The 27,230-nt window shown below is 41.3% G+C and overlaps 1 protein-coding gene and 1 long non-coding RNA gene across 6 annotated transcripts; one reads left to right on the forward strand and one right to left on the reverse strand.

Annotated features, from left to right (window-relative positions):
• Positions 1 to 8,154: 8,154 nt before the first annotated feature.
• On the reverse strand, positions 8,155 to 14,490 carry LOC110616754. 5 transcript variants are annotated; one of them, XR_006351061.1, is made up of 3 exons: positions 13,469 to 14,431; positions 10,337 to 13,310; positions 8,155 to 9,702 (listed from the first exon to the last, which is right to left on the reverse strand). It is a non-coding gene; the product is annotated as an uncharacterized LOC110616754 (long non-coding RNA). The 5 variants fall into 5 exon arrangements; XR_006351062.1 differs by having other exon boundaries at positions 8,155 to 10,823; positions 11,876 to 13,310; positions 13,469 to 14,426; XR_006351063.1 differs by having other exon boundaries at positions 8,155 to 11,141; positions 11,876 to 13,310; positions 13,469 to 14,426.
• Positions 14,491 to 24,178: 9,688 nt separating this feature from the next.
• On the forward strand, positions 24,179 to 26,677 carry LOC110617880 (serine/threonine-protein phosphatase 7 long form homolog). The gene is made up of 4 exons (XM_043957880.1): positions 24,179 to 24,981; positions 25,063 to 25,150; positions 25,223 to 25,621; positions 25,702 to 26,677. Exons 1-4 carry the CDS (start codon positions 24,242 to 24,244, stop codon positions 26,119 to 26,121), a joined length of 1,647 nt encoding a protein of 548 aa, XP_043813815.1. The 5' UTR covers positions 24,179 to 24,241; the 3' UTR covers positions 26,122 to 26,677.
• Positions 26,678 to 27,230: the final 553 nt, after the last annotated feature.

A 27,230-nucleotide genomic window follows, 5' to 3' on the forward strand; every position in this document is an offset into this window, starting at 1 on the left:
GTAACCTACCAAACCCAAGAAACTCTTGATCTCTGTCACTGTAGTGGGTCTAGGCCAGTTAGCTACAGCTTCCACTTTCTTGGGGTCTACTTCGATTCCATTTTCTGACACAACATGCCCCAAGAATGAAATGCTCCTCAGCCAGAACTCACACTTGGAGAACTTGGCATACAAGCCGTGTTCCCTCAAGGTCTGCAAAACCAACCCCAGATGATGGACATGCTCCTCTGCATTCCTGGAATATACTAAGATATCATCTATGAAGACAATAACAAAGTGATCCAGGTATTGGCTAAATACTCTGTTCATGAGATCCATGAATGCTGCAGGGGCGTTGGTTAACCCGAACGGCATCACAAGGAACTCATAGTGCCCATATCTGGTCCTGAATGCTGTCTTCAGTACATCCTCTTCTCTTATCCTTAGCTGATGGTACCCAGATCGCAGATCTATCTTGGAGAAACAACCTGCTCCTGCTAGCTGGTCGAATAGATCGTCGATCCTTGGCAACGGGTACTTATTCTTGGTAGTGACTTTGTTCAACTGCCTGTAGTCGATACAAAGTCTGAGGGATCCATCCTTCTTTCTCACAAACAGTACTGGAGCACCCCAAGGTGAGGTACTCGGTCGGATGAAGCCTCTATCTACCAACTCTTGCAACTGCTCCTTAAGTTCCTTCAATTCTGCTGGTGCCATCCTGTAGGGAGGGATAAAGATCGGTCTGGTTCCAGGCATCAATTCAATTTCGAACTCTTTCTCCCTGGCAGGTGGTAAACCTGACAGCCCGTCTGGGAAAACATCTAAGAACTCTCTAATCACAGGCACTGAGGTGGGCTCTCTGACATGACTATCCAGCTCTCTCACATGAGCCAGAAAACCCTGACAATCCCTCCTGAGGAGCCTACGAGCCTGAAGGGCTGATATTAAACCTCTAGGTGTTCTCCCCTGTCTCCTCTGAAGACAACCTCTGACCCATCCTGACATCTGAACCTGACTACCTTGTCTCTGCAGTCCAAGGTAGCACCATGGGTAGATAGCCAATCCATCCCTAGAATGACGTCAAAATCTGTCAAATCTAGAACCATAAGGTCGGCAGAAAGGCATCTTCCCTCAACAAAAATTGGACTATACTGGCAGACTGACTCTGCCACTGATGGGTCGCACTTGGGTCCACTGACCCATAGGGGACACTCTAACCCAGAGACCATCAATCCCAACCTCTCGACGGCCCTCGGAGCAACGAAAAAATGAGATGCACTAGGGTCCATTAAGGCATAAATATCTGAGCAACCAATGATGAGATTACCTGCCACCACGGTGTTCGATGCATTTGCCTCTTGCTGTGTCATGGTGAAGATCCGTGCTGGAGCTGATGGACCTTCACCTCTGAAACCCGCTGAAGAAGAGGCTGCCTCTCTCCCTCTACCTCTGCCACTAGCCTGAGTCGCAGCTGGAGCTGCTGGCTGAGCCACACTACTAGAAGCTGTCTGCTGAGACTGTGCCATAAAAGCTGCTCTAGGACACTCCCGAGCCATGTGTCCCTCCTGCCCACATCTGAAGCAGGCTATCGTCCCAACCAGACATACTCCCTTGTGCGGCTTCCCACACTTCATGCATACTGCATTATCTGCACCTGAGCTCGAGCCACTTCCTAATCCCAGACCTGACTTGATCTTGCTCCAGAACTTATTCTTCTTGGACTTCCTGTGGCCTCTGTCCCACTTCTTACTACCTGAAGCTGCTGAACTCAAGGAAGAAGGATCCAACTTTCCCCCACATGTGGTCTTGGAACCAGAAGACTGTGCCACTGACTGCTTAACTCTTCTCTCGATTATGGCACTAGCCTCCATCCTCCGGGCCATATCCACTATGGCATGGAAACTCTCCCTCTCTGCCGACTGGATCAAGGAGGAATACCTGGAATGAAGCTTCATGATATACCTCCTTGACTTCTTATCTGTGTCAAGATTCTGCCCAGCAAACGACAACAGCTCCAAGAACCTGTCTATATACTCATCCACACTCATCTCATCTGACTGCCTCAACTGCTCAAATTGAATCATCTTCAATTCCCTTGAACTATCAGGGAAAGCCCATCCTGCAAACTCATTTGCAAACTCCTCCCATGATAGGCTGTCCAACCTCGGTTTCACATAGTTTTTAAACCACTCTCGGGCCTTCTTGCATTTTAGTGTGAACCCAGCCATCTGAATGGCTCTATTGTCATCAGCTCCTATCTCATCTGTAATCATCTTGACCCTCTCAAGATACACAAATGGGTCATCACCGGTTTCATATTGGGGAGCACCCAACTTCATATAGTCGGTCATCTTGACCTTGCTCCCTCTAGATGAGCTAGGTTTAGGCATTTGGATTTCTGGGACAGTAGGTGCTGGTGGTGGTGGAGGAGGTGCAGCATCCCCTAGGGTAGGGTTTGCTGTACTTGGGTAGAAGGACGGGGGTGGGTACATAGGGTACTGTGGGTATGGTGGGTAGAAAGGTGGGTATGGCATGTGAGAAGGGTAAGGATTAAAGCTGGGGTAATCCGATGTACCTCCCATCGAATACCCGGGGTTCTGTGAAAATAGTGGGTACTGGGGTGGCTGAACAAATCCCGAGGCCTGAGTGCCTCCTTGGGACTCTCCCATACCCTCCTCCGACATACTCACTCCAAGACTGCCATCCCTCCTCTGATCCACATCCATATCATCCCCCACATCCTCTGACATTCCTCCTTGAACTGTTCCTCTCACTGATCTGCTTCTGTTCATATCCAAAGACCTTCTAGGGTCTCTCACTGCTCTTTCCCTGCTAGACCTGCTAGACATTGCCCTTGGCAATGCAGGGGGACGGGCACTCATGCCCTCATCCTCCGGTGGTACTCCAGTCAATCGTGCCGATCGACGAGTTCCTCTCATCCTGTTTACTGAAAAACAGCACACAATACATAAACATTAGCATCGAATGGTTCATGTGCAAACACATGAACCCGCATCACATACATAGCATATCATTTATGCACATGCATAAAATCATGGCATTTCACATCAACATTCAAGACAGGACTCTACATCCTATCCTAGTGGACATGATTTTTCCTATTGTGCTTGACCTTCTAGAACATCTATGAGCCCGACACTCTAGGTCCGACCATGTGAACCTAGGGCTCTGATACCAATCTGTAACAACCCGAAAATCAGACCGCTACCTGCGCTAGGATCCGGGTCGGCTTAAGGCTACCGAGACCCGTAGCAAGCCCAAGATGCCTCCTGTATACCTGTTTAATCCCATACATGATCAACACATGCATAGAAATTTTGAACTTTTACATTCACTCACCAAACTCAACCTGTGCATGCACAACTCATAATCATCATTCCCCTCATTGGAGTCCTCAACTATGCTCAAATGGGAAACATTCATTCATACATTAAGTTTGGTTTTCATAAAATATCATTACATTTGATAGATCATGTATTAAAAGGGATAAACCACATACTAGGGTCAAGCACCACTCTAATCCTCAATAACATCATTACATTACATAATTATTCCATACTATGAATTACATTACTGTACTAAACATTACAATTCAACATCTATCATGTCCACCACTAGCTATTACATGACCACAACTTTACTCTAGCTGACCTCCTGGTCTATCCCGTACCTGCAAACCTGGGGAAATAGGGGAGTGGGGTGAGCTACTAGAGTCCAGTGAGCAGAATAATAAAACATAGTATTTAAAACATATGATAATATGGAATGCATCACAACACAAACAAATCACATCAAGGATGAACTTGTCACCAGTTAGCCCTCTATACTGTCTAAACATGCCAGGGGCATAGAGCAGGCACGCCTGGACTTCCATAGCATAACATACATATCCAATCATGCCGGGGGCGTAGTGCAGGCCACACCCGGACTTTCTTTTACATTGTGCCAGGGGCGTAGAGCAGGCACGCCTGGACTTCCATATCATATCATCATATCATAATATATGAGGGCTAATGGATCATTCAACATTCATCCACATCGACAACATAATATGCAATACAACATATTCGTGAATTCTAATGCAAGCACCCTAATATATCTCATGGCATTCATGATGCGTGAATCATGCTAAAACTTTCATTATTTGCTTTAAAACGTACAGAGTTATTCCACTCACCTCTGGCTAGCTCTGACAGACACTGAATCAGCTGACTCACTGCTGGGGGCCTCGGTTCCTCGGGTCCGAACCTACACAGGTAGACTCAAATGAGGGACCAAACATACATAAACATGACTCTAAAATACTCCCCAAAAACCCCCTAAAACACCTTAAAACAATCATAGAAATCATGCAAAGGAGGGCTGAACAGGGCACTTTCGGCGGCAGGTTCGGCGGCCGAAAGGCCATCCAGAGCCGAAAGTCATGCACCTTCGGCGGCACTTTCGGCGGCCGAAGGTCCCCTCCAGAGACGAAACTCATGCATGTTCGGCGGCACCTTCGGCGGCTGAAAGTCCCTTCCAGAGCCGAAAGTCCACTTTCGGGGGCAGGGTTCGGCAGCCAAAAGTTGGCCTCCACAGGCAGGTTCGGCGGCTGAAAGCCTTCGGCTGCCAAACCTGGGTCCCCCCAAAGTGGCAGAACCCAGCCTTTCTCATGCATAAACGCCTCCCAACTCATTCAATCAAGCAAAACATGCATAAACACATACAATAGCTCCTAGGGGCTTCAAACTATCCTAAACCCCAACTACAACACATCAAACATCCCACATTACTCAAGAACATGACATAAACCCATAAACTTCAACAATAACCTAAACATGCATTTCTACCCCATAGATCTTCATAAAACTTGTTTAAAACATACAAGAAAGGTTGGATCTAAGCTTACCTCTTGAAGATCGAGAGGAAAGACGATCCTAACTTGGAGATGGGGAGAAATCACCTATTTGGTCTCCAAGCTTCAAAACTTGCTCTTTTGCTCAAATATCTTCAAACCAAGTGAAAACTCATAAGAAAATCATGAAGAATTGAGGGAAGAAGCTCAAAGTCGATGAGGGACGGCGGAGAGCTCACCTTGGCCGAAAATGGGGAGAAAAGCTCGCCCGTTTCGGACAAGGGACCCCTTTATAGGTGGCTGGCCAGGCCACTTTCGGGGGCTTAACGTGCCTCCGCATGCATGCCATGTTCGGCGGCCGAACTTAAGGTTCGGCGGCCAAACCTGGACTTCCCTCTTTTATGCCTTTGGGGGCCTAAAGCACTCCCGAAGCACATTAAACTTAAGGTTCAGCGGCCGAACCTGAGTCCTCCTCACAATACTATTTTCATTCAAAACTTAATTTCTTTCTTGCTTAAAACCATAAAATACATTAAAACATTTCATGAAAACATGATTTTACTCTTCTAGAGGTTTCCGACATCCGAGATTCTACCGGACGGTAGGAATTCCGATACCGGAGGCTAGCCGGGTATTACAATTATTATCTAAAAGCGGAAGAAAAGTTTTGATCAAAGCGATTTCTCAAGTAATTCCTATCTATACTATGTCGTGTTTCAAGCTTCCTAAGAATCTTTACAATAGTATTAACAGCATAACAGCCAAATTTTGGTGAGATCAAAAACAGGACGAGAAGAAGCTACATTGAGTTTCTTGGAATCAGCTTTGTGAACTAAAATCAAGATGTGGTTTAGGTTTTAGAGACCGAGAAGCTTTTAATTTAGCTCTACTTGCTAAATAAGAAACTTCTTTTGGAACCACATTCTCTTCTAACTAGGGTGCTCAAAAGCAAATATTATCCATATTGCTCTTTTCTTAAGCTAAATTGGGCAACAATCCTTGTTGGGGTTGAAGAAGCATTATTTAGGGCAGACAAGTCATTAATAAAGGAATACGTTGGCAAGTGAATGATGGATGCTCAATTCACTGCAAGGAGGATAACTAGGTTCCAAAGCTTTTTTTCTCGACCTTCCAGACTTATTTCAAACCATGATCCTTTCATAGTATGAGTTTCTCAGCTCATTGACTACAAACACCACTCTTGGAATCAGAATCAGGTTAGAATAAATTTTCATCCAAATGACATTCCTCATATCATTTCCATCCCAATTGCTATGATAAGGAATAAAGACAAGTTGGTTTGGCATCACACAAGAAATGGCCATTATGAGGTACGATCTGGTTATTATATTGCTAAATCCATTCTTAATAGTATCTCTACATATTCAAATACAGGTCTTGGATCTATTTGGAAACCGATCAATTATAGAAAACATATACTAAAGACTTCCTCATATACCATAGAACTGTCTTTTATGTGGAGAACCGAAAACTCATCCACATCTTTTCTTTAAGTGCCCGAGAGCAATTCAGTTTTGGATTCTCTCCCTTACAACTGAGATCATCTATGCTCCCAGGTCACTCTATGAAGGACTTTTGGGCTTCAATTTCAAACCATCTAATTGGTCAAGGTAACAACTTGGATAACCTATCCTTTTTTGTTTTCAATTTGTGGAAATGCAAGAACTTCCATGCGTTTAACACCAGCAGCTCCCTCTAGCTGAAAGTCTCCTCCATGCCATCTATCATTGGCAAGATTTTCAAACTGCTACTTCTGCTCAAAAACCAACTAGATTGCTTTGGAGGAATCTTCCATCCGATTGGATTCCACCTCCTATTGCCTCCATTAAAATTAATTTTGATGCTAGTGTTGATAAGCGGAAGAAGATAGGGTCCGTAGTGGCAGTAGCTCCAGATAATATGGGAAATACTTTGATTTGGAGTTGTAGGAGGTACCCTGCTATTTCAAATATCTTTACGTTGGAATCCTTCGCATGTAGGGAGGTTGTTTTGCTTGCAAAAAATTCAAGTTTTACCAGTGTTCTTATTGAAGGAGACACTCAAATTACTATAGCTGCGATTGATAGTCTCTTCAAGGTATTATTAAGGATATCAAGTTCTTGGCAGTTTTATATTTGGTCCATCTCCTTCATACATGCACAAAGATAAGCAAATCAAGCAGCTTATTCCTTGACAATCAAGACTTTACATGATACTTCTTTTTCCCTTAATATTATATACCAACATCAAGTAGTCTATTCTCTCATACCCATTTAACTGTAATCTTATTTCCGACAAAAAAAAAAAATACAACTCCATTCACATTCTTTTATCTCCTTTTCTTTCATTATTTTTCAATTCATAAAATTTTATTTTAAGCATCTATTTTTATTTTTTAAATCTCCTACTTAGACCGATTTAATTAGGCGAAGGTTATTTATGATTATTCATATAATTTTTCTTTAAATCTTAAATAAATAAAAAAAAACAATTAATATAAGTACTATTTAAAAAAATTTATTAATTCATCTCTATTTTAAAACTAATCAACTAAAACACCTTTATATTTTATAAATTTAAATTTATCCCTTCTATTAAAAAAAGTTACGACTGAAACTTCAAACTAAACATAAATGAGAAGGAAAGTGAAGAAAAGAGAAAAAAAAAAAAAAAAAAAAAAACATTCTGATCGCTGAAAAAGGAGCAAAATATTACAGATGAGTCTTATCCTAGAAACTAGAGCAAAACATCATGGGTGATCTGCTAAGAAAACATTGGGCTTAAAACTTAATTTGGAGCAACTATTAAACACATAATAATGTATCAGCTTAATTAATTAACATTCAAATGAAAAAAAAAAAAAAAGTGAATTTTTTTTTATAAGCAAAATAGATTTATTAAAGATAAAAAAAAAATTTGATGTAGAGTTAATTAGCTGAAAAAAAGTCAGCAAAACTACCACCTAGACAAAAATAACAGCAACAAAATAAAAAATCCAAATAAGAAGTAAAAACTCGTTTAATAACTCGAAACTCAGGAATGTTTTTTATGACTTAATTGAATTCATAGTTTTTATAATGATATTATAATTATTTTTTAAAAATATTAAAATTTAAAAAGTTAGGTTTTAATAAAATATAGAAATTTAATAGTAATTTATACTATTTTAAATTGTATGAAATTTTAATTCTAAATATTTGTTGTAATTCATGAAATTGATACTAATTTCATTTAGCATCCATTATCTAACAAGCTTCAATATTCATTGCAGAAGATATTATTAAAAGCATAAAGTGAGAGAGTATTTGATACAACACATCCAAGGAATAAAGGTAGATTAGTTGCTTAAACAACCTTAATAAACAATATCATATAAAGAGCAATAAGGAAAAGGATACAATGAAGAAGAAGAAAGGGTCCACAAGGTGACAGACAAACTTAGCTGAAATGGGGATAAGTTGGGTCCACAAGGTGACAGACAAACTTAGCTGAAATGGGGATAAGTTCTTCTTGTAATGAAAATGGGAGCAAACATGTGATTCCTGTGGCATCATGTTCTAAATTCTTCAATTTGTGATCAGAATTTGCTCTGCCTACTAGCTCATCTTAACATCTGGGTCACCACTTGTCTCCCCCAGTCTCAATATCTATACTAAAACTTACTTTTGGGCCAACATGGACTGACCATGAAATAATCCATGCCCTATAAGGACATGTATATCTCAGCTTCAATCTCCATGAACCAAAATTATATCAATGATCCCTCATTCTATTGAATTTGATGCATACAGTAATTATATGTATGAATGGATGAGAATAATGACATGATCAGTGACTCAGATAACATTAATTATATGCATAGAGTTCTTAATTAACAAAAAAAAAATAACATCTTTGTATTTAAATATTTAACAAAAAGATTAAAATATTTTAATAAAAAATGATAAAAGTATTAATAAAGCAGGTTATGCACATTCGGAGTGGGAAGACCTTATATCCGTCCTTGCCTCGCACAAAATCGGAGTGAAATTGCAGAAAAATGACCGGATTCAAGATGGACTTGGAAAAAGGATGCAATAAGAACTATTAAACATGTATCCATTTAGCAGTACAAAAAAAAACATATATCTATTTATAAATTGATGGGCTTGCCTGGTGTTTTGCAACACTTGAATTTGGCAACTTCATATTATACTCTGCAAAGAACCAAATGCAAAGGTTAGTAAATTCCTCATTCACGCTTGTAAGCTGAGAATCCCAGAGTTATCTGGAATCTTGTGAAGGCCCTACGTAGTCACCATTTATTGAAGCTGTACCAACTTTCATTTATAAAGTTGGTGTTATCATTTATAGAGGCATTAAGTCATTAACACCATTAACGGGCTCCCAAGGATTATTTTTCGAACATGATTGGATTTTTCAGAAGAACCTAGAACTCCCAATAAGGTTGGGCTATTAAGATTGCTGGACACAGTAGTTGCTGGATCAGAGGACTGAGGTTTCTCTTCCATGAAGTGGCTAGCCTCAAGCCAGCAGATTTACCTTTACCGTGGATGGATTTCTCTCAAGGTGATCTAATATTTTCCAAGCCACCAAACTAGCATGTGCAAGAACAGTTGGGACACTGACCCCAGAGCTTTGTGGCTTACTGCTTAAAGTCTGATATTTTGCGGAGCTACTTGTTCCTCCATTTTCCAAACAAGTCTTTGTGTGGAAAAGGAGCCCTCTTAAATACTGAAGATCTCAACCTGAGGACTTTAAAACAAGTATGAAAATAACCAGATCTTATAGAAGGAGAATCCATATTCTACGACTGGGCTGCAAAGATCCATGGCCATTATTTAATGCATTCGCCCTTGAACTTTTACCTGTGCACTCCAAATTATGAAAATAAGGATAATCCTAAAACATTATTCAACAAAACTTCAAAATTTTACAAAATCAGCAGAGGATAAAAAGATAAGAAAAGAAAAGAAGAGCACTTCTTCCACCATTTTCATAATGCTTCTAGCATCAGTACTTTTTCAAAATCTCAAGAAGCTACACAGTAGATAATAGATGCTTAGGAAAAAAATGTTCTGACATACACAACAAAAAAACAAAGTTATTTTTGAGTTAAAAACAAAAAACTTGTTTAAGGACAAGAATTAGAATCATTTTTTATTTCCCGTGCATCTGATATTCCCCCCAGTCCCAATGATGAGTCTAAAACAGATCAACTACAAAGTAAAACTTACATAATTTTGTCTAATTAACAAAACTAGAATCACTTCAAATGTCAGCTGCACATGTGCAAACATATTTGCACACGAACCTCCATCCCATAATCTAAGTTTTCATGATTTTCAATCCAAAAAATCACTAGAGGGGATCAAAGAGGTGCCACTGTTATAATTCTAAAATATTTTAAAACAATAAATACCATGAAGGAGCATAATAGAGAATAGATCCCATTGCCATCAAGACAAACAAATTTGGGGCCTGCTAATATGGAGAGATTACCAATAGAAATGATGAAGTTCGAGTATGCTGAAAGTGAGTAGTGGTTGTGTTTAGGAGCCTATTACTATCGCCCTGTAACTGAATCATTTGAAGAGACAAAAAGAAAACAATCATCACATCTGCAATAACTCATGTTAAAGCATAACTACCATAACATAAAACCACAATTCTGCATACTTTGGACTTAGTCTTTTATAAATAGTTCTAGTATAAGGGATTTGGGGAAAATTGTGAAGGCCAAATCTCCGTCTCCGACTTTGTGGGGTCACATACCCACACTGATCCTGTACCAAGGCACCTAGCCAGCATGAAGATGTCTTAGGGACAGGTCATGGAATAAAAGGTTTTACTGCATGCTCATCATCTCGAGCTAATGTTCCTCCATCTTATGACACTAGCTGTTAGTACCAAAACCTACTTCTGATGTTTGATTTTCCATATATTCTCTCACAATTTCAACTGGTGATGTACCAACATCATCTTGTAGCTATAAGATAGAAAACAATTATCAAAATTTCAATGGATATATATCAAGCAAACAAAAAATTTATAAAATTTCAATGTACTTGTCTTATCATAAGTCAAGATACAACAAGATTCATATACACAACTCAACCATCTTTTAGCAGCTAAAAAGTAGACATTGTAGAAATAGAAATTAGAAGTCACATGTGTCACCAACATTACAGTTTTCTTTTTTCACATCTCCCTATGTTCTTTTTGGTTCCAAGTGTCCTGTCTGTAGCTCTTCTTATTTCTGATGCAAAGGCCATCTAACTTGACCTTATTTTTAGTAGTACATGTGCTGGAACATAGATCATACATATTAAATATATTAGAGGCTACAAAGAAGGTCAGATAACGATATATACTACCCCAATCATCGACAATAATGCTTCTCTAATACAAGGAATCCAGTGGTTAATACATGGCCTAGGATGTGTATTGAGTCAAACAAGCTATTATGACTAACAAAGCTGGTATTAAAAACATGTTAACAAAGTGAACTTCAAGTTGATTATGATAATTTATGCTACTTACTTTCAACTGCAGAACAGGGGTTTAGGTTTTCCAAATAACTCTAAACGTTGAAATTTCAAGGGAATTTGCAAGCTTTCCAGCATCTACTGAAAATTCACTCAAATACTCTTCTTAATTTTTGGAGTTTGTTAAACAGCACCATGCAAATCTTCTTTCTTTGCTTCAGTTGACTTCCCTGAATATTCAAGGGCAACAGCAGATCCTCTAAGATCTCCCATATTTATTATGAAAAACTTATGTTCTAGCTCAACCTCAGAAAGATCATCAGCCCTTGAATTTATTCTCTATTAGATGGTGAATTTCATCCCGATGACAAGATGGATAGAAATTAGAGAAATGTTTTCATATCAAATTATAGCAGTCAAATTCCACATTAGCTTGTAGATGTTGTAGGGAAAATGCAAAACAAAAGGCCATGTTTCACGTCGTAAAGACAAATATAAACAAAGAATGTTTGCTGTTCAAAACAAATAAATAACAACAACGGATGTAATTAACCTGGAATGTCTTTCATCCTTCACTAGTTCATTGATTTCAGAGAGCCCACTAGGATCAGAAACATTAACTTTTTAATTTTGGCCGTGCCCAATAAAGTCAAGTGTGGCTATTTGATCTAAGTGCTACACAGCTACTACTGGCTACTCCAGTTGCTTTTCATTCAACATGCTGCAAAATAATATTTCCTCGCAGTCAGAACACTTTCTTCGCAGAAAAGGCACAAGTCGTACAGCACCGTCATTGCTTATGTAGTGAGATAACTTTTTGGTACAAGTTCAAGATATGTCAATCAAATATGGATACTTTTGGCAAATAGTTCCAGCAGTACAACACAAGCATATAATAGAACTTCATGTTTATGTCAATCACAGTGCAAGAGTTCAAAAGAGCAAAAGAAAACAAAAACATATACTCTGAATCCTGATAAGCCATTAGAATTATCTTTTATTGTTATCCAAAGACATTGATTAAAAGTAACCGATTTTTCATAAAAGAGCAAATATGGCATGGCATACCCATGAAAATGAGTTGGAATTATGTGAATTTGAAATGCTACTAGTAACTAGTAACTGTTCTCTGCACTTAGAGAAAGCAGAAGGCACAGGCAGACTATTGACCCAACAAGTATGGAGAAATAGCTACTCCATAAAAAAGAAAGTTAAAGCAAAATATGCTTCTCAAATAATTAAGGAAACACTATATGCTTCTCAACTAATTAAGGAAACACAATGTATATAGTAGAAAAAGATAAATAATTGACCTCATGTTGGATAGCAGGCAGCACTCCTTTTGTTTTGTTTTTACTGCTCCTTTTACTTTTGCCTAGGGAGGGGGGTAAGTTAAGTTCCAAAGATAGCTTATTCTTATCTGTGATTTGAGGAAAAGGTAGATATTAGTTTTTGTAAGTTTAGCTGGAAATGCTTTCTAAACTTCATTTGGTGGCATTATAAAAGTAAATGCAGCTTAGCAGCCTTTCAATAGGTCTAATCTTCAAACAAGAGAGAGTGAAATCTTTAGACAGCAGTAAGAATTTTCTGTAAGCATAACTTCACTTGTCGCAGTTCACATAAGGTTCAAGAAGAGCAAGTTCAACATGGAATTGCTTTGACACGTTCACTAAATTTGAATGCAGGGGCCAATTGGGATCCACAAAAAGTCTTTGTTTTAGAGCTCCATTATGTCAAAACAAAACAAGTACCTACTGATTCACTCCATTAGTATTTTCCTCAAGTTTCCTGCTCACTGCATCTCCTATATTAACCAGTAATAAATTAGCAGGAATAACACATGAGAAGGCAACTCATAAGTAGAACAAGCATAGTTGAGGCTCAGATTTGCAGAAGGAAGATATCAGGACACTGTGGAAGACCTTAATTCCAAACGAAATCGCCATTATCGCCACTAGCATTTTGTCCCACCTCAGTAAACGAGGCATCTGTCCAGAATATCCCATTAAGATCAAGACACAACAAATGAGAATTGGCTGTAAAACGTATAACGAACATCTTATCTAAATATTACACTATTAAGCCAAATCAATCACAATAATCAAAAAATTAAGTCGAGAGAGAGGAGTTTTAGTTAAGAACCAACCGACTCCGCCGCTGGGAGCTGGTAGTGCATTGACGGATTGCAATTTGGAGAAAAAGGGAGGGAAAGTCAGGGCGGTGGCGCCAGCTACAAGACGGAAAGCAGGATCGACCAGCTTGGAGAGCCACCTGCCTCCCTGCGCCTGGTTCGGCGATGAGCGAGCATAGGGCGTGGTTGGTGGTCTCCATGACAGCGATTTCCAGAACTTGCCACCGGCGTCTCCCATCTCCGCTATTAGCGACGACAACGACGACATTTCGGCGTCTCTCTTCTCCATTTGTATTTTGTTGCAGTTTCAGGAGCTTTTTTTCATGTATAATAAAAAAAATAATTAGCAATTCAGGCAGATCCCGAAATATTTTCGGATTCTAGAGAGTGACTGTCGAACAAGCTGCCCTGTGTCCGCGGCGTGTTCGGCACTTTGGATGCCGAACATGCCTGTCCAGCACCATCCAAGGCTTCGTCAGGAGTTTAGAGATGGGTGCCCAACACGCCTGTCCAGCAGCATTCAAGGCTTCGTCAGGGATTCAGAGAATCTCTGAACCGCTGACGAAGCCTTAAGGAGACTTGACCAAAAGCAATTCTTTAATCAGTTGGGGTCAAGAAAAAGTGTTCGGCACCATAAGTGCCGGACACTTTTTCGTACATTCAGGTCTCGACTTTGGCTTTTAAAGCCAAAGTCTCTCTCATCTCCCCCATTTTCCCCATTTTTAATCCAAGCATTCTTTCCTCTCTTCTTCTCCTTCTCCTTCTCCTTTTCCACACTTCCCTTCTCCAGTCTCCATCTCCACACTTCCCTCCTCCAGTCTCCATCTCCAGCATACCATAAAATCTCCAGCATACCGTAATCTCGGCCTCAAGCATACTTTGATCTCCATTTTCATCTCCTTCTATTTTTTTGAACATCTCATCCTCATCATCAGGTTTTTCTATAAACTCATTCTATTTTTAGATGTATATGTATTTTCCTTGCTTGATATATAAAAATAAAACTATAAATTATAATGTTAGATGTTAATAAATAAAAATGTGAGACATTTCAAATTAAATAATATTTTTAATATATTTTTTTATTGAATTTTTATAATTTTAAAAAATTTATTATTTAAGTCTTAAAATTTTTAAAAATTAATTGATAAGTATTTTTATTTAAGAGATTAAATAGTTAATTTTTAAAAAAAATTTAACTGCCCATCAATTATATAATTAAAAAAATTATTTAATTATATTTTTATATAAATTTATCTGTAAAATATAATTATAAGATTAACTAAAGTTAAATAAACATAATTCACACGCTTAAAGTTTTATAAACTTGGAGAAACTTTTAAAACAATAGTTTAAAAAATATTTTTTAAAAAAAAATATAATATTTTAAATTCTAATATTCTAATAATATATAAATTAATTAGTATTAATTTTATTTTATGTTTAAGTAATAAAATTTAATTTATTTAAAATAAATATAAATTAATTCGTCTCTGTCTGGAACTTTCGGCCGCCGAAGGTGCCGCTGAACCTGCCTAGGTTTCGGCTCTAGAGGGATTTTCGGCCGCCGAAGGTGCCGCTGAACCTGCCCTGTTCAGCCTTCCTTTGCATGTTTTTGCATGATTGTTTAAGGTGTTTTAGGGGGTTTTTGGAGGATGTTTTTAGAGTTATGTTCTAGTTGTTTGGTCCCTCATTTGAGTCCACCTGTGTAGGTTCGGACCGAGGAACCGAGGACCCCAGCAGTGAGTCAGCTGCTTCAGTCATTGTCAGAGCTAGCCAAGAGGTGAGTAGAATAAACCTTTACGATTTAAAGCAAATAAATTATAAAAGTTTTGAGCATGTTCATGCATCATGAATGCCATGTGATGAAATAGGTTGTTTGCATTAGAATCCACGAATATGTTGCATTGCATTTATGATGTTGATGTGGATTGGTTATTGGATGACCCTTTAGTCCTCATATGATATGATGATGTTACGGCATGATATAGTATGGAAGTCCAGGTTGTACCCATTCTACGTCCCTGGCACTATGTAAGAGAAAGTCCAGGTTGTACCCATTCTACGTCCCTGGCATATTGGTATGTTATGATATGTTATGTTAAGAGAAAGACCGGTTGTACCCATTCTACGTCCCGGCACTTTGGAATGTAGAGGACTATTGGTGACAATACCATCCGAGATGTGATTTGTTGTGATGTGTTGCACTACATGATGGCATGGGATTTTAAATGTGGTTTTCTATTATTCTGCTCACTGGGCTCTCGTAGCTCACCCTTTTTCCCTAATCCCCCTGGATTGCAGGTACGGGCTAGACAGAGAAGTCAAGAAGAGTAAAGTCTTATCTTTGTAATAGATAGAAAGTGGACATGATAAATTGTATAATGATGTAAAGTTGAATAGTTATGTTATGTATAATGATATTGAGGTTTAGAAGTGTGTTTGACCATAGTTTATTGTAATCCCTTGTTGATACATGATCTTAATGTTTATTGATGATTATGTTTAACCAACTCAACTTATGATGTATCGCCCATTGGGGCATTGATGAGATCCCACAGAGGGATCAAGTTTATGATTATGATTATGTTTAGTGCATGCACAGGTTGAGTTGGTGTATGAGAGAATGAATGAAAGAAAAGTTTTAATTTTTATGTATGATTGTTGATCATGTATGGGATTAAACAGGATTACAGGTTGCATGTCAGGCTTGCTACGGGTCCCGGCGGCCTTAAGCCGATCTGGATCCTAGCGCCGGTAGCAGTCTAGTTTTCGGGTCGTTACAGAATGGTATCAGAGCCCTAGGTTCATATGGTCGGACCTAGAGTGTCGGGCTCATAGAGGTTATAGAAGGTCAAGCACAATAGGAAGATCATGTCTACTAGGATAGGATGTGGAGTCCTGTCTTGCTTGATGATGTGAAATGTCATGATTATATGCATGTGCATTAATGATATGTGATGTATGTGATGAGGGTTCATGTGTGCCCACATGAACCATATGATGCTAATGTTTGCTTGTTATGTGCTGCCTTTCAGAAAACAGGATGAGAGGAACTCGTCGATCTGCACGATTGACTGGAGTGCCACCTGAGGATGAGGGCATGAGCGCCCGTCCTCCTACATTGCCTTGGGCAATGTCTAATAGGTCTAACAGAGAAAGAGCAGTAAGAGACCCTAGAAGGTCTCTGGATCTGGGTAGGAACAGATCAGTGAGGGGAACAGTTCAGGAAGGAATGTCAGAAGACATGGGGGATGATATGGATGTAGAGCAGAGGAGGGATGGCAGTATGGGAGTTAGCATGTCAGAAGAGGGAATGGGAGAGTCCCAAGGAGGCACTTAGGCCTCGGGATTTGTTCAGCCACCCCACTACCCACACTTCTCACAAAATCCCGGGTATTCGATGGGAGGTACATCGGATTACCCTAGCTTCACCCCTTATCCCACACAGATGCCATACCCACCCTACTACCCACCATATCCACAATACCCAATGTATCCACCCCCACCTTACTATCCAAATCCAGCAAACCCTACCTCAGAAAATGTTGCACCACCTCCACCACCCACAGAACCAGCAGCCCCAGCTACCCAACCTTCTAGACCTAGCTCAGCCAGTGGGAGTAAGGTCAAGATGACCGACTACATGAAATTGGGTGCTCCTCAGTATGAAAAAGGGGATGACCCATTTGTGTATCTTGAAAGGGTTAAAGTGATCACAGATGAGATTGGGGCTGATGACAGTAGAGCCATTCAGATGGTTGGGTTCACTCTTAAGTGCAAGAAGGCATGAGAGTGGTTCAAGAATTATGTGAACCCCAGAGTAGACAGCATGTCTTGGGAGGAGTTTGCAAACGAGTTTGCAGGATGGGCTTTCCCAGATAGTTCAAGGGAGCTGAAGATGTTAGAGTTTGAGCAGTTGAGGCAGACTGATGAGATGGGTGTAGAGGAGTTCACGGACAGATTCTTGGAGCTGTTGCCATTTGCAGGGCAAAATCTTGACTCAGATCAGAAAAGGTCAAGGAGGTATATCATGAAACTCCACTCCAGATATTCCTCCTTGATCCAGTCAGCAGATAGGGAGAGCTTCCATGCCATAGTGGATATGGCCCGGAAAATGGAGGTCAGTGCCATCGTTCAGGGAACAGTCAGACAGTCAGTGGCACAGCCTTCTGGTTCCAAGACCCCAGGCTCTTCTTCTCTGAGTGCAGCAGCTTCAGGTAGCAAAAAGTGGAGTAACACCACTAGGAAGCCCAAGAAGAACAAGTTTTGGAACAAGGTCAAATCCAGTCTGGGACTAGGGAGTGGCTCGAGCTCTGGTGTGGATAATGCAGTTTGTGAAAAGTGTGGTAGGCCACACAGGGGAGTTTGCCGGGCTGGGACAGCAGCCTGCTTTAGATGCGGGCAAGAGGGACACATGGCTCGGGAGTGTCCTAGGGCAGCTTTTGGAGCACAGTCTCAGCATATAGCTTCTGGTAGTGTGGCTCAGCCAGCAGCTCCAGCCATGACTCAGGCCAGTGGCAGAGGCAGAGGGAGAGGGGCAGCCTCTTCTTCAGCGGGTTTCAGAGGTGAAGGTCCATCAACTCCAGCAAGGATCTTCACCATGACTCAACAGGAGGCAGATGCATCTAACACCGTGGTGGCAGGTAATTTAGTCATTGGTTGTTCAAATGTGTATGCCTTGATGGACCCTGGTGCATCTCATTCTTTTATTGCTCCGAGAGCCGTCCAGAGGTTAGGGTTGATGATCTCTGAGTTAGAGTGTCCTCTCTGGGTCAGTGGACCCAAGTGTGATCTATCAGTGGCAGAGTCAGTCTGCCAGTGTAGTCCTGTGTTTGTTGAGGGAAGATGTCTTTCCGCCGACCTTGTGGTTCTAGATTTGACAGATTTTGACGTCATTCTAGGGATGGACTGGTTATCTACCCATGGTGCTACCTTGGACTGCAGGGACAAGGTAGTCAGGTTCAGAGGTCAGGATGGGTCAGAGGTTGTCTTCAGGGGAGACAGGAGGGGTACACCTAGAGGTCTGATATCAGCTCTTCAGGCTCGTAGGTTGCTTAGGAAGGGATGTCAGGGGTATTTGGCTCATGTGAGAGAGCTTAGCAGTCAGGTTAGAGAGCCCACCTCGGTGCCAGTGGTTAGAGAGTTTCTAGACGTCTTCCCAGACGAGCTGCCAGGTTTACCACCTGCTAGGGAGATAGAGTTCGAGATAGAACTGATGCCTGGAACCCGACCGATCTCTATCCCTCCCTACAGGATGGCTCCAGCCGAGTTGAAGGAATTGAAAGAGCAGTTGCAAGAGCTGGTAGAAAAGGGATTCATTCGACCGAGCACCTCACCTTGGGGTGCACCAGTCTTGTTTGTGAGAAAGAAGGATGGATCCCTTAGACTTTGTATCGATTACAGGCAGTTGAACAAAGTCACTACCAAGAATAAGTACCCGTTGCCTAGGATCGACGATCTATTTGACCAGCTAGCCGGAGCAGGTTATTTCTCCAAAATAGATCTGAGATCGGGGTACCATCAGCTAAGGATAAGGGAAGAAGATGTGCCAAAGACAGCTTTCAGGACCAGATATGGGCATTTTGAGTTCCTTGTAATGCCGTTCGGGTTAACCAACACCCCTGCAGCATTCATGGATCTCATGAACAAAGTGTTTAGCCAGTACCTGGATCACTTCGTTATTGTCTTCATAGATGATATCTTAGTGTATTCCAGGAATGCAGAGGAGCATGCCCATCATCTGAGGTTGGTTCTACAGACTTTGAGGGAACATGGCTTGTATGCCAAGTTCTCTAAGCGTGAGTTCTGGCTGAGGAGCATTTCGTTCTTGGGGCATGTAGTGTCAGAGAATGGGATTGAGGTGGACCCCAAGAAGGTAGAAGCTGTGGCTAACTGGCCCAGACCCACTTCAATGACGAAAATCAGGAGTTTCTTGGGTTTGGCAGGTTACTACAGGAGGTTCGTTCTTGGGGCATGTAGTGTCAGAGAATGGGATTGAGGTGGACCCCAAGAAGGTAGAAGCTGTGGCTAACTGGCCCAGACCCACTTCAGTGACGGAAATCAGGAGTTTCTTGGGTTTGGCAGGTTACTACAGGAGGTTCGTTCAGGACTTCTCGAAAATAGCGGCTCCTTTGATCAGACTAACAAGGAAGAATCAGAAGTTTCTGTGGACCGACCAGTGCGAAGAGAGTTTTGAAGAGCTTAAGAGGAGGTTGACTTCAGCACCAGTTTTAGCTCTGCCATCTAGTGATGAGGACTTTACAGTCTTTTGTGATGCGTCCCATGTGGGACTGGATTGTGTACTGATGCAGAATGAGAGGGTGATTGCTTATGCTTCTAGGCAGCTGAAGAAGCATGAGTTGAATTACCCCACACATGACCTTGAGATGGCAGCAGTAATCTTTGCACTCAAGATGTGGAGGCACTACCTCTATGGGGTAAAATGTGAGATCTTTACAGATCATAAGAGCCTGTAGTACATCCTGAGTCAAAGAGATTTGAATTTGAGACAGAGAAGGTGGGTAGAGCTGCTGAGTGACTATGATTGCAAGATTCAGTACCATCCGGGTAAGGCGAATGTCGTGGCAGACGCCCTAAGCCGGAAGTCACTAGGCAGTCTATCCCATATTATGGCAGAGAGGAGACCAGTGGTGAAGGAGTTTTACAAACTTATTGATGAAGGTCTACTATTGGAGTTGTCTGGTACCGGTGCTTTAGTGGCCCAGATGAGAGTGACACCTGTGTTTCTGGAGCAAGTGGCTCAGAAACAGCATGAGGACCCAGAGTTAGTGAAGATTGCCAGGACTGTTCAGTCAGGCAGGGACAGTGAGTTCAGATTTGACAGTAAGGGGATCCTCCGCTATGGGAGTCAATTGTGTGTACCAGATAACATAGGGCTAAAAGGAGACATTATGAGAGAGGCTCATAATGCAAGATACAGCGTTCACCCCGGAGCCACCAAGATGTATCAAGATCTGAAGAAAGCTTATTAGTGGCCAGTGATGAAGAAAGAAGTGGCACAGTTTGTGTCAGCCTGCGAAGTGTGTCAGAGGGTGAAGCTGGAACATCAAAAGCCGGCTGGAATGCTTAACCCGCTACCTATTCTAGAGTGGAAATGGGAGAATATAGCTATGGACTTCGTAGTGGGGTTACCGGCGGCGTCCAACAGATTGGACTCCATATGGGTGATTGTGGACAGACTCACCAAATCTGCTCACTTCATCCCTGTCAGGAGTGGCTACTCTGTGGACAAGTTGGCGCAGGTGTATGTAGAAGAGATCGTCAGGCTGCATGGGGTTCCTGTTTCAATAGTGTCGGATAGAGGGCCCCAGTTCACCTCCAGGTTTTGGCGGAGTCTGCAGAATGCCATGGGTACTAGGTTGGATTTCAGTACTGCCTTCCACCCCCAGAGGGACGGACAGTCCGAAAGGACCATCCAGACTATCGAGGATATGCTTAGAATGTGTGTGCTGGACTTTGGCGGTTCTTGGAGGCAGCATCTACCTTTGGTGGAGTTTGCCTACAATAACAGCCATCATGCTAGCATCGGGATGGCTCCATATGAAGCTTTGTACGGAAGGAAGTGCAGGTCACCTGTTTGCTGGGAGGAAGTTGGAGAGAAGGCCTTGGCAGGGCCTGAGCTAGTAGAGATTACCAGCAGGGTGGTACCCATAATCAGAGAGAGAATCAAGACTGCTGCAAGCAGACATAAGAGTTATGCAGACGTCCGTAGAAGACAGGTAGAGTTTCAGGAGGGGGATCTGGTATTGCTCAAGGTGTCTCCAATGAAAGGAGTGGTTCGCTTTGGGAAGAAGGGTAAACTAGCCCCACGATACATCGGACCCTTTGAAGTCTTGCAGAAGATTGGGAATGTGTCGTACAAGCTAGATTTGCCTGCTTCAATGGAAAGAATCCATCCGGTTTTCCATATTTCAATGTTGAGGAAATTTGTGTCAGATCCGGGCAAGGTTCTTAGTGAGCCTGATGTGGAGATCCAAGAGGATCTCACCTATGTTGAGCAGCCAGTACGGATCATAGACACCCAGATCAGAAAGCTGAGAAATAAGGAAATCCCGATGGTGAAAGTCCTGTGGAACCACCACAATATGGAAGAGTGCACCTGGGAGACACGGGAGTCCATGCTCCAGCAATACCCTTATCTCTTCTAAGGTTAGTTCCTTGTGAGTTTTATGTGCTTTACATGTATGTTATGTGTATGCCATGCTATGTACTAGTTAAGGAACATTCGGGGACGAATGTTCTTAAGGGGGGGAGAATGTAATACCCGGCTAGACTCCGGTATCGGAATTCCTACCGTCCGGTGGAATCTCGGATGTCGGAGACCTTTAGAAGGGTAAAACCATGTTTTCATAAAATGTTTTAATGGTTTTCATGATTTTAAATGAAAAGGAAATGAGTTTTTGCATGAAAACAACTTTGGAGGAAAACTCAAGTTCGGCCGCCGAAACACAAAGTTCGGCCGCCGAACATGCATGCATTTCGGGTGAGCCTTAGGCCCCCGAAGGCATAAGTGAGGGAAGCCCAGGTTCGGCCGCCGAACCTCAAGTTCGGCCGCCGAACCTCAAGTTCGGCCGCCGAACCTCAAGTTCGGCCGCCGAACCTCAAGTTCGGCCGCCGAACCTCAAGTTCGGCCGCCGAACCTCAAGTTCGGCCGCCGAACATGGCATGCATGCGGAGGCACGTTCGGCTCCCAAATGTGGCCTGGCCAGCCACTATAAAAGAGCCCCTTAGCCGAAATGGGCGAGCTTTCTCCCCATTTTCAGCCAAGGTGAGCCCTTCCGCCGTTCCTCACCATCCTTGAGTTCTTTCCTTCAAATCTTTCACGATTTTCACAAGTTTTCATCTTGTTCTGAAGATTTTCAAGTTTTGAGCAAGTTTTGGAGCTTTGAAGTTCAAGAACTCAAATCTCTCCCATCTCCGAGTTTAGGTCGTCTCTCTCTCGATCTTCAAGAGGTAAGAGCCGATCTTAAGCTCATTTCATGTTTTAAGTAAGTTTTATGTAAGATCTATGGGGTAGAATGCATGTTTAGCTTAAGGTTAGGTTTATGAGCTTATGTTGTGTTTTTGAGCAATGTGTTGTTGTTGTGTGTTGTAGTTGGGGTTTTAGGTAGTTTGAAGCCCCTAGGAGCCAATGTATGTATATTTGCATGTTTTGAATGAGTTATATGCATGTTGGAATGGGAAGGAGAAGTTTTTGTGCAAAGGGAACCAAGTTTCTGCCCTTTGGCAGAAACCAGGTTCGGCAGCTGAAGGACTTTCGGCCGCCGAACATGGCTGGGGAGGCAGGCCTTTCGGCTGCCGAAGTTGCCCCCGAAAAGAGACTTTCGTCTCTGTCTGGGACTTTCGGCCGCCGAAGGTGCCGCCGAACCTGCCTGGGTTTCGGCTCTGGAGGGACTTTCGGCCGCCGAACCTGCCCTATTCAGCCTTTCTTTGCATGTTTTTGCATGATTGTTTAAGGTGTTTTAGGGGGTTTTTGGAGGATATTTTTAGAGTTATGTTCTAGTTGTTTGGTCCCTCATTTGAGTCCACCTGTGTAGGTTCGGACCCGAGGAACCGAGGACCCCAGCAGTGAGTCAGCTGCTTCAGTCATTGTCAGAGCTAGCCAAGAGGTGAGTAGAATAAACCTTTATGATTTAAAGCAAATAAATTATAAAAGTTGTGAGCATGTTCATGCATCATGAATGCCATGTGATGAAATAGGTTGTTTGCATTAGAATCCACGAATATGTTGCATTGCATTTATGATGTTGATGTGGATTGGTTATTGGATGACCCTTTAGTCCTCATATGATATGATGATGTTACGGCATGATATAGTATGGAAGTCCAGGTTGTACCCATTCTACGTCCCTGGCACTATGTAAGAGAAAGTCCAGGTTGTACCCATTCTACGTCCCTGGCATATTGGTATGTTATGATATGTTATGTTAAGAGAAAGACCGGTTGTACCCATTCTACGTCCCGGCACTTTGGAATGTAGAGGACTATTGGTGACAATACCATCTGAGATGTGATTTGTTGTGATGTGTTGCATTACATGATGGCATGGGATTTTAAATGTGGTTTTCTATTATTCTGCTCACTGGGCTCTCGTAGCTCACCCCTTTTCCCTAATCTCCCAGGATTGCAGGTATGGACTAGACAGAGAAGTCAAGAAGAGTAAAGTCTTATATTTGTAATAGATAGAAAGTGGACATGATAAATTGTATAATGATGTAAAGTTGAATAGTTATGTTATGTATAATGATATTGAGGTTTAGAAGTGTGCTTGACCATAGTTTATTGTAATCCCTTGTTGATACATGATCTTAATGTCTATTGATGATTATGTTTAACCAACTCAACTTATGATGTATCGCCCATTGGGGCATTGATGAGATCCCACAGAGGGATCAAGTTTATGATTATGATTATGTTTAGTGCATGCACAGGTTGAGTTGGTGTATGAGAGAATGAATGAAAGAAAAGTTTTAATTTTTATGTATGATTGTTGATCATGTATGGGATTAAACAGGATTACAGGTTGCATGTCAGGCTTGCTACGGGTCCCGGCGGCCTTAAGCCGATCTGGATCCTAGCACCGGTAGCGGTCCGGTTTTCGAGTCGTTACAATAGTATTTTATTGTGCTGTGGTATTATATATTATTTTGTATTATTAGATATGGAGGAAAGACGCAATCCTCGTGACCGCCGTGATTATATTTTACCGGGTCCCAATGATCCATCTTTGCTATATGCACAAGCCGAACATCGGTCTGAGGCTATATGGCAACAAATTGTAGAAAGTGGGGCGATAAGTTGCAAAGAACGAGTACAATTTTACATGTGGACAATATTCCAAATCAAATAATACCTCACCTGCGACGTACAGGTTTTTATGGCGTAATACGGTTAGATTTTTTTGCTTTGGATTGGCACTTAATTACTGCTCTTGTTGAGCGGTGGCGACCAGAGACCCATACATTTATGTTTCTCGAAGGGGAAATGACCATTACCCTTCAGGATGTGGGACTAATAACCGGGTTGCCGGTCAATGGTGCAGCTGTTACAGGCCAATCACGCCACCATTGGCCATCAGTATGTGAGGCATTATTAGGTGTCGTTCCACCTAATAATGCCATAAGAGGGTGTTATTTGAAAATGATCTGGCTAGCTGAGGAGTTTAGTCAACTTCCAGATAATGCTGATGAGGAAGTTGTACAGAGGTTCGCACGAGCATATATTATGAGGGTCATTGGATCTATTTTTAGTGAAACATCTGCTTCGAGTGTGAACCTAATGTTTTTACCTTTGCTAGCCGATCTGAAAGAAGCCGGCAATTATAGCTGGGGTGGGGCATGTCTGGCATGGTTGTACAGACAGTTATGTAAGGCGACAAATCCTAAAATTATGCAGATGGCTGGTCCATTGTTCATACTTCAGATATGGGCATGGGACCGTATCACAGCAGTATCGTCGATACTGTCTAACCAAGTACCACATCATGATGCTCCACTGGGCAGTAGGTATATGATATTATATTATTGTTAATTTTTTTTAAAATTTAATATTTAAAGAAATACTTGCTAATATAATATGTTGTGCAGGTGGAGTAATGCCAGACAGATAACAGAGGTTGTCACCCACGTACTAGTGGAGCTGCGTTATCAGCTTCATCGATTATTACCCGAGCAGGTAATACTGTTAAAAAAAAAAATAATTTAAAGGTACATTAATTTGTGTATAACAATTGAATGTTCATTTCAGGTAATTTGGGAGCTATACACTGATGCCCTGATTGAGTCGCTCCCCGAATATTGTCGCCAAGGACGAGAAATTTGGAGAGCTGTTGTCCCACTAGTCTGCTTTCATATTATAGAGTGGCATCAGCCGGATCGGGTCATGCAACAGTTTGGTATGCAACAGCATATTCCTGCTGAACCACAACAATCTGCTGCACTCCATGATGTTGATTTGCGGAAGAGCGATACAAATTGGGCAGAAGTGCACTCTCATTGGATCGCGCGCTGGAACACCCGAGATAGAAGAATAATAACTGGCCCGCCAGCAACAGAGCCACTCCATTTTCATTCAGAGTATATGGAGTGGTACCGTAGGGTGTCCAGACGCTGGATTTCAGTTAAAGGAGCGGCAATGGGATCAGGGGTAAAAAATTTATGATTCTTATGTCACTTTCAATAATAACAACATATTTTAAATAATATAATTGAATATATATATTACAGGAGGATGGTCTGGAGCATATGTATGCTATTGCTACCAATCCGACCACTGGGAGCATGACAGCTATTTGCGACCTCATACAGTCTGTTTCTTTTTATATGATGGAAGAGAGGAGGCAAACACAGTTGCCAGCTCCACATCCAGCACCTGTTGCACCACCTAGCATGGCTGATCCAAATGACCCACCTATTCCAGATTCAGTTTCACGTGGTAGTAGGGGTAGGACTCGTGGTCATGCTAGGAGCCGTAGAAGGGATCACGCACAAGCAGCACAAGGTGAGAGGGATGTGCATCCAGTGCCTCCCCCGATACAGTATCATCAGTCACAAGCAGCACATGAAGATGCACCAAGTACATTCCATGTGCCACCCAGTTCATCTCAGGTGCCACTCTTATTATTGTCTTGTTTGATTTATGTGTAATGGTGATGTCTCTAATTGTGAGTTGCTAAATTCAATATTTCCTTGTTGGTGATCTCAGATTACGATTTGAATGGATTAATTATGGCTATCTAAATATTACAGCTTTTGAAATTTGGATTTGAATGGATTAACTTTAAACATGAGGGAGCATGATTTGAACACTACACATTTTAACATGTGTTGACTCCTTGATTTGCTATTCCTCTCTAAGTTCATGGTGATTATTCAACAGATGATATTGGTTTGAAGTTGGGCAGGCCTGTTGATGATAGAATGAATTAGGAAGAGATTGAGGTTGTCGGTGCAACGTAATCGAAGAGGTTAATTTTAGGTTCAGATAATCCTTCCAATTTCCAGCCTTATAATATTCAGATTCAGAAGCGCAGCTATATGAGTGGTTTCTTAGATATTAAGTTGATTTTGTCATTTTTCCATGTGAATAACGTTAGCAATTTGCAACCTTATGCTTCATTATAATTTTTGTTATGCTTTATATTTGGATGGTTACCTTGCTTATGTTTAACATGGTTGCGGACAGTGAATGCTTTTGAATGAATGGTTGCCTTGTAGACTTCCTTGCATGTGGATATGAGTTTGTTAATTGTTTAGATTGATCAATCAGAAAATTGGTTGTCCCTTTGCTGTTACAGTTGCATATTCTTTGTAGGGAAATAGATTAAAATCTCAATTATGTTTTAACATCTTTTTATCTTTTTTAATTCACTTAAATTTTGGGTCAAAATGAAGTTGTTACAATTTCACTAATGAAATCTATAGTCATTTGTTCACTAATGAAACATAGTCTCAATGTATACTGCTTGTTCAAATAACATTGAAATTCTCTTTTCCTTAGTTGTCTGCAGAAATGGGGATAGCTCATTGCAGATTGTTATGGTAGGCTGGTTGTTATTAAATGGTCAAATTTTTTTATGTGATACAAAATTTTTTTTCATGTTATTGGTCAAACTCTGATTTATATAAATCATTTAATATTAGTTAAAAATATCAATTTTAGATACTCTTTTTTAGACTAATTGATATAGTTGCTACTTAAATACTCCTTCTTAAATACTATTATTGATTAAAAGGCATTATATTTTCTTTAATTA

The sequence above is a fragment of the Manihot esculenta genome, chromosome 6 (assembly GCF_001659605.2).
Source record: "Manihot esculenta cultivar AM560-2 chromosome 6, M.esculenta_v8, whole genome shotgun sequence".
Classification (NCBI taxonomy): domain Eukaryota; kingdom Viridiplantae; phylum Streptophyta; class Magnoliopsida; order Malpighiales; family Euphorbiaceae; genus Manihot; species Manihot esculenta.

Excerpts from the sequence above, each read along its gene's own strand:
- LOC110617880 (XM_043957880.1), top strand. The coding sequence starts at position 24,242 with ATGGCAACAAATTGTAGAAAGTGGGGCGATAAGTTGCAAAGAACGAGT. Across the intron at positions 25,151-25,222 it reads ATCGATTATTACCCGAGCAG|GTAATTTGGGAGCTATACAC; the intron begins GTAATACTGTTA and ends TGTTCATTTCAG. Across the intron at positions 25,622-25,701 it reads GAGCGGCAATGGGATCAGGG|GAGGATGGTCTGGAGCATAT; the intron begins GTAAAAAATTTA and ends TATATATTACAG.